This window comes from Zea mays, chromosome 8, assembly GCF_902167145.1.
Source record: "Zea mays cultivar B73 chromosome 8, Zm-B73-REFERENCE-NAM-5.0, whole genome shotgun sequence".
Classification (NCBI taxonomy): domain Eukaryota; kingdom Viridiplantae; phylum Streptophyta; class Magnoliopsida; order Poales; family Poaceae; genus Zea; species Zea mays.
In genome coordinates, this window is record NC_050103.1 from 3,819,233 (window position 1) to 3,827,166 (window position 7,934).

At 39.3% G+C, this 7,934-nt stretch overlaps 1 protein-coding gene and 1 pseudogene across 2 annotated transcripts; both read left to right on the top strand.

Moving 5' to 3' along the window:
• LOC103634667 (uncharacterized) lies at positions 1–5,450 on the top strand. Its single transcript, XM_020542620.2, has 11 exons — positions 1–264; positions 2,091–2,196; positions 2,324–2,698; positions 2,959–3,051; positions 3,213–3,323; positions 3,598–3,687; positions 3,865–3,957; positions 4,120–4,230; positions 4,505–4,642; positions 5,079–5,295; positions 5,407–5,450. The coding sequence occupies exons 3-10, from the start codon at positions 2,666–2,668 to the stop codon at positions 5,118–5,120; spliced, it is 711 nt and encodes a 236-aa protein (XP_020398209.1). The 5' UTR covers positions 1–264; positions 2,091–2,196; positions 2,324–2,665; the 3' UTR covers positions 5,121–5,295; positions 5,407–5,450.
• Positions 5,451–5,557: 107 nt separating this feature from the next.
• LOC109941542 (protein phosphatase pseudogene) lies at positions 5,558–7,529 on the top strand (annotated as a pseudogene). Its single transcript, NR_163456.1, has 5 exons — positions 5,558–5,630; positions 5,721–5,773; positions 5,861–5,915; positions 6,840–7,001; positions 7,174–7,529. The product of NR_163456.1 is annotated as a protein phosphatase pseudogene (transcript).
• The last annotated feature ends 405 nt before the right edge of the window (positions 7,530–7,934 follow it).

The window sequence follows — 7,934 nt, forward strand, 5'->3', positions numbered from 1 at the left end:
GGTTGGCAGCTCGCTATATTGGGTTGGCAGGTCGCGAACTTGCAGCTGAAGGTAATCAGGTTTGGCGAACTCGCGAACTTGCATACGCCGCGGAAGGTACATGTTTCCTGGTGCTCCCTGGTATCTAAATTGTTGTGCACTGCTTAGCAAAATAATTCTCTGCGACGGTTACTTCCATTGGTGTGGTTGGTGCAAGGTGATTCTTCCCTGCGACGGCAACGCCAACAACGAACTGGGAGGTGTTGCGGCTCTGCACAACCCTTGGTTAGCCTTACTCAACCTTTGCATCCCCTCTTGCTTGCTTTCTCTAACTGTAGGGATTTGTTTTTTTTCTGTGCTTTTACAGACGCATATTTAGGATGGGCTCAATCACTAGCTTTGTTTATAGAATTTTTGTTACCTCTGAAACTATTAATCTGAATAAGCAATCTGTAGAAGGGGATTAAGGTGTGCCTTGGGATCATTGTTAGGCAGCTCTCATATGAATCCAAAGGAAAAAAAAACTTTAGATAAGTGCTTACACACTATACTGCGCAATGCAAACTTTTGTAAGATTTATATTACCTGCACCTTAATGTTAACCTGCAAGAAAAAATAATAAGGAATTCTTGGTATTCAAAGCACAACGCATAGACCTTAATTTTTAGTATTCAAAGCACCTTAACGTTAGAATACTGTGACTTAAGGCTGAAGGTTGCTGCAATCCAAATCAATAGAAAAATCCTTTTAAATCATCTACTATACCTTTTTGCATGAACCCAGCATGTGAGGCTCAACATTCTCAAGGTTCATTCCTAGCTCTTCAGTTATTACCTGAATCATGATGAATTGATGAGACAAGTCGTTTATAATTATACAGAGAAATAAAATGCACACCAGAAAGATTGTTTCTGCATAGCCCCTAGAATCTCCAGAAACCCCATATAGATGTCCTTCCTCATAAACATTTGTTAACCTGGGTTATAATAAAGAAAAATTACATGTCAGCCCTGAGATAAATCGACAAGAACAGATAAAACGAACTATGGTACATTCAGATAGTATACAGACAGTAAATGATCATTAAATGGACTTCTTTTCAAAACATGTGGTTGGAATAAAATTAGCTAAAGTTTGTAGACAGAAGTAGCAGTCAAACAGATTATAACCCAGGTTAATAATCCTGTACTTGAGTACAGGTGCAGAATGAAACACTTCACCAGTTGTCAGTACTGAATCCACCTCTGTAATTTCTTTGCCATCTACTGATAAAGTGAAATCATCCCAGACAGCCTCTAGCTTCTTGTCGTAGCAGGGCATCACAGTGACATGATATACATGACCCCTTTATCAAATACTAGAAAGTAACAATACTATAAAGAATGAAAATTGTCTACTTCAACATATAAAATACATCAGTAATACAACGACTTGAGGTACATCTATATAAGTTGTTGGGTAAACTGAAGTTGACTCAGTCGTTGGCTCTAAAGATGACCTACAACAGCGAGCCACTGCTACTTTTAATGAGTTGGTGGGAGCATGCAGGTTTCCTATTAGAGTTCGAATTACTCATTTGGGGCACTGGGTTGAATGCTTACCATCCGCTATCTTCGAAATTCATTATCTGAACTCATATATTTGTAGCTGCTCTTTCCGTTATGATTTCAGTTCATTATTTCTATGTTCTAAAATTTCTGGATTTAGTTATCATATTCTGACTGCTATACTCAGACTGTTCCAATGTTGCTACTTAGGGTTTTTTCCAGCTAGCCAGTGATATGTAGCTAAGGCAGTATTACAACTAAATAAATGCTGACCTACGTGTGTACTGATAGGAATACTCATTTGGGGCACGATGAACAAGGGCTATAGTTTCTAAAATAAAAGAAATACACAGTTCTATTTGCATTTGTTCTTTTATATACATAACTTTATGTTGAATCCTGCATGTGAACCTATTTGCTTTCATCTCTCGTGATTTTATTAGCTTGAATCCATTTGCTATCATCTCTTTGGTCATACATATGAGGTCTTATCATCTTCTCAAGCTTTTAAACTCATTTGATCTTCATCAACCTAAAAGATGAAGTCAATTTGCTTACTTTCAGCCTTCAGCTCTAAGTATATTAAGACTAGATCTCCTCGAAGGATGTCGCGGCCACAGCTAGGCGCGACGAGCTATCCAAGGCGGTGACTGGCATCGAGCTCTCCAAGGTAAGTGAGTTTGCTGTCCAGTTTTGTTTACCAACTTGAATTTCGAATATTATGTGATCAATAATCTTCATGTGTACAGTGCAAATGGTATTGCATCTAGCTATAACCGCTCCCCTATACACGACAGATATGACAACCTCAAGGAGACGCTGCAGCGGTCCAAGGACTCCGCGTCACGCTTTGTGGAGAGGATGCAGCACACGTGGACGGCAGCACAGATGCTCTGGAAGTCACTTCTGTCCGTGCTCTCGTCCGCCAACCATGGAGTGTTTTCATGAAGGTTTAAGCACAGTGGGCATGGGTCTCCCATTGTGGGAAAAGGCCCTTTCAGTATCAACCTTTGACAACAAATGACAAATGGATCATGGTTTACACATGATCTAGCCACTTAGGGATACCATGTAGCCAAATTGAATCTCGCAGAGAATAATGGAAGGCAGATGTTAATGGATTGTTGCAGCTTCAACAAATGGACACACATCTTACACTTTCCATGTTTTGGGTACAAATGTAATCTTTTAGAAACCTTTTTTGTTGTGGTGCACACATGATGTTGACTCATGAGAACTCAAATTTCTAGAGCAGGTATAAGTTAGTTCTGAATTTTTCCTGCAGTCTGTTTGGCCCATAGGCCCTTGAGCCATCTCTTCAACCCTTTGAATCTGTAGAAACTGTCAATTGTAGTGTCTTGGTACCATTCTGTGCTAATGGAATATTTGCATATTGACACGCTTAATTTACGCGTGTTGCTCTCTATTTCAGGGTATAAAAGGGTTACATGATGAAATTGCTGCCCGTGATGGGTTTCATGCAAGCGCAGATAACATCTTCCTAACAGATGGAGCAAGCCCGGCAGTATGTACTATACATATTCTTTTGATGATTTGATCAGTGGTAGTTCATTTATGTGGAATCAGGACTTATTCATCTAAGTGTACTCGGCTGACTGTTCATAAGGATAAAGCTTGCCCTCGTTACTGATAACTGATATAGTGCAATTTCTTTTTTTTAATTAGGTACACATGATTCTGCAGTTGTTGATAAGGTCTGAGAAGGATGGCAGTCTCTGCCCTATTCCACAGTACCCATTGTACTCTGCATCAATTGCTCTTCATGGTGGTTCCCTTGTACGTTCTGTGGCAATGTTTCTATGTTGTTTGTTACTGCTATTGAATCAGATCAATGTTTCTCAACCTGCAGTTTTAGGCAATAATTTAAGTTTAAACCCTTCACATAGTTCACTGAGCTCACTAAAGTTGTTTCATAATGATTAGTGAATTGATCATCACATGTCAAAGTTGATTTGTATATGACTGTTTTTAAATGATACTAACAAAGCGAACCTGCAGTAATATGATCTGTATGTCTAACAATTTGATTCACGGACAATTTTTCTTTCAGGTTCCTTATTTCCTTGATGAAGAGACAGGGTGGGCACTTGAGGTTGATGAGCTCAAGAAACAACTTGAGGAGGCTCGATCTATAGAGCAGGTATAAGTTAGTTCTGAATTTTTCCTGCAGTCTGTTTGGCCCATAGGCCCTTGAGCCATCTCTTCAACCCTTTGAATCTGTAGAAACTGTCAATTGTAGTGTCTTGGTACCATTCTGTGCTAATGGAATATTTGCATATTGACACGCTTAATTTACGCGTGTTGCTCTCTATTTCAGGGTATAAAAGGGTTACGTGATGAAATTGCTGCCCATGATGGGTTTCATGCAAGCGCAGATAACATCTTCCTAACAGATGGAGCAAGCCCGACAGTATGTACTATACATATTCTTTTGATGATTTGATCAGTGGTAGTTCATTTATGTGGAGTCAGGACTTATTCATCTAAGTGTACTCGGCTGACTGTTCATAAGGATAAAGCTTGCCCTCGTTACTGATAACTGATATAGTGCAATTTCTTTTTTTTGAACTAGGTACACATGATTCTGCAGTTATTGATAAGGTCTGAGAAGGATGGCATTCTCTGCCCTATTCCACAGTACCCATTGTACTCTGCATCAATTGCTCTTCATGGTGGTTCCCTTGTACGTTCTGTGGCAATGTTTCTATGTTGTTTGTTACTGCTATTGAATCAGATCAATGTTTCTCAACCTGCAGTTTTAGGCAATAATTTAAGTTTAAACCCTTCACATAGTTCACTGAGCTCACTAAAGTTGTTTCATAATGATTAGTGAATTGATCATCACATGTCAAAGTTGATTTGTATATGACTGTTTTTAAATGATACTAACAAAGCGAACCTGCAGTAATATGGTCTGTATGTCTAACAATTTGATTCACGGACAATTTTTCTTTCAGGTTCCTTATTTCCTTGATGAAGAGACAGGGTGGGTACTTGAGGTTGATGAGCTCAAGAAACAACTTGAGGAGGCTCGATCTAAGGGCATCAGTGTTAGGGCGCTTGTTGTTATAAATCCAGGAAACCCAACAGGACAGGTAATTATTTATCTGTTTGTTACATGAAAAAAATGACAAATCTTGCATGGTTCTCACTAAAAAAATATACCTCACAAGGCATCTCGGGTTACTATTGTAACATGTTGTAATATTATGAGATAAAAATACCTACAAAATAATGGCATCGTATCCCATTTTTTACAAGAATTATCGTTGTCAGCGTCCAAGACGAGGCAATATACCATCAAATGCTGGTAAAACGTTTTTCGAGAGCATCTACAACAATGTGACCTATAAAAGTGCCCTAAAAATTAAAAATAGATATATTTTTAAGAACAGCTCAGCTTTGATCATTATTTGAAGTGACGCATTGTTGTTTTTTGCCCTTTCGAAAATTGTAAGCACCATCTTCGGATTGCCTTGGGGCTTTCTTTGGCAATTGCTCATGCTGATGTTGTTCTTTCTTTGGCACTAGGCATGTTGTTCTCAAACCAAACCAGGGGCGTCACTCGATTAGACAAACTCAGGCGACTGCTATAGTATCAAACCACTTTTAAATCGTTACAATGTGTGGAGCTTACTAATCGTTGTTGTCTAGACTGGTCCGACAGTGCCGGATGCCATGGTGGTGCAGGAACCATTCGTCTACATCCCTGAAGAGACCATCCGAGATGCGCTCAAAGTTATTCTTGGTACCGGCAACTTCACTGATACGATACCTTTACACTTCTACTAACGTGCCACAGAACTGCACCTTTTGCCATTTGACATCTCTAACTCTGCTCCTGTTTCAATCTATCCAGACGCAAGAAACCAGCCGATGCTCATCCACTGCAAGAGAGGCAAGGCAAGCCTGTTGCGTTCCAGTTGGTTCAGCTCAGCATCTTGCTTCCACGATACTACTACAGTTGTATTTGGTTTCCCTGACGCTGACGCGAGGAGTGTTTTTCTTTCAGCATCGCACTGGCTGCGTCGTCGGGTGCTTGAGGAAGCTGCACAAGTGGTGCCTGTCTTCGGTGTTCGACAAGTACATGCACTTCGCACCCCTGCTATGCAGTTTACCGAGTTAGCATTCCCTTCTTGTTGACTGTTATTCTGACTTTGTTCTTTCGTACAGGTCGAGCTATGTGAAGAACACGAATTCATTGTTTTGGCATGCGATGGCATCTGGTAAATTTCTCCCTGTTAACAAGGTTCTGGCTTCAACATGATTATTGCTTTTGTCAGATTTAACAGTAGTATCCTCTGGGTTATTAGGGACTGCATGTCAAGCCAGCAGTTGGTCGATTTCATCCGCGAGCATATAGACACAGTAAGTACCAAGCAGTTTAACACTATCTGCCCTCTTGATGGTACACATGCTAAAATCATTCATGTAAAGTTTCAGTTATGGAATGTGCCTCTTCTGTTTATAATGACTGTTGAGTGATTTTAGGATAGCAATTTAGTATAGCATGTCATTGAGTAAAGGAACAAACAACAATGTTTTTTTGTTTATTTTTTGCGCAAAGGAACAGACTGTCTGAATACTCAGTTGTGACGAATGCTATCTATTCTGTTTTTATTTTTCTTACAGCTCAGCTTTGATCATTCTTTGAAGTGATGCATTGTTGTTTTTTGGTTCCTACATAAATAGAAAGGGTCGATGGGTTATTGGATTATGAGTGATGATAACAAAATATTCTGTTTTTAATTCGGGCAGTCATGCTTTCAATTTAGTGTGCTTGTTGTTCATCAATACAAAAAGGGTCTATCCCTTAGTCTCTTGTTCAGTTAGTAGGTCCTGGTCCTTTCATTTTTTTGGGTCGATGGTGTGATTTAGTGTGTTTGTTGTTCATCAATAGAAAAAGGGTTCTGTTTTTAATTCGGGCAGCCATGCTTTCAATTATTGTTTAGAAACATATACTCTGTTCATTCAAGTGTAGAGTGTTCATCTGCTTTTAGTTCTTCAAATCAAAGCGGAATCAAGGTGTCTACGGTAAAACTAATATAGAATTCCAGTGATAGTTTAACATTTTACAAGGTCATTTTGGTTCGTAGTTAGCTTCAGAGTACCTGTTGCCCATTAAAGAACCACTACTAGAATTAGAAAGGCCGCCAATTTTTTCAGCACAGGTAACAGAACACCTTGAAAAATATAAAAAACTGAGAAGATGGGTACACCTAAGCTTCACGAGCGCGTCAATGTGGTGTGTACTATTATCCAGTCTCATGTCGTATTGCTGTCTGAATTTAGATGATTCCAACACCAGCAGCAATGGTAACTTTGACGGAGATGACTTGGAACAAAAACACATGCTTCCGACGTCTTCTGTTGGTGAAGACACAATCTTTACTACTTGAGCTATGTAATTAGGCCGGCTAAGTCGTCGAGCCCGATTGCACCACCTACCACAAGGTATGCCGCCGCTCCCCCCTGTGCCACCTCTATTAGATTTTCTCCCTGTTTATTTGATGTTTTCAGTTGTTTCATTGTTTTACACTTGAGTTGTAATTCTTTTAGTGCAAACCTTGGTTCTTAACCTCTAATGTTGCTTTTAACCATCTATATTTGGTGGTGATATCTGCAGGATTGGCTAAGAAAGTCTGGTGTTCACTGGAGCTACTTTGTAGAGGCTGCTCCTTTTTGTGCAGTAATACACAGTAACCTGAGAGAGAGATAAAGAAGCAGATCTTGTGCTCTATGCAGTTGACAAACAAATAACCACATCGACTTCAGAGGGATTTGAAGAAGGTTCATCACCCCGAATTGTCTTATGGAAGTAACTTGAATTATCAACTGGTATGGCCTGTAAATAAACTATATTGTCATGTTAGTTAGAGGGAAGTGGGTCTACATACTGCTTAGCTAGATTAATTGTGATAGTAAGGTGTATTTTGCTGCTTTGTCAACAATTTCAATTTAGACACTTGTTTTTTGGGATGAGCTGCTAAAAACGAGCTGAAGGCTGCTACTGTAGAAAGTGTTGTGGTCATGCTTGTACAAAGAATATTTGTAAACAATGCTTCCGAGACTGTTTCCTTAGATGGAGCGCATAAAGCTGCTCCTGTGTGGCTGAGTACATTGGTTGTTGTGTGAATTGTAGTTCTTACTGAAGTACTGTATAATCTTCTTTTGAATGTATTAAGTGTACTGGGAGCCAGAACAACCATCAGTCCTTTGGCAACCCTTCACAACAAAGTTTGTTAGATCAAACATCATCCAATTATCTGATCTGTAAAACAAATCTTAGTGTTCTATTTGTTTCTTGTTCAACCTTTAAATGAAGATATTCGAGTACCTAAGATTTTTTATCTGGTTAGCCAATATATTTCTGTAGATATAATAGCC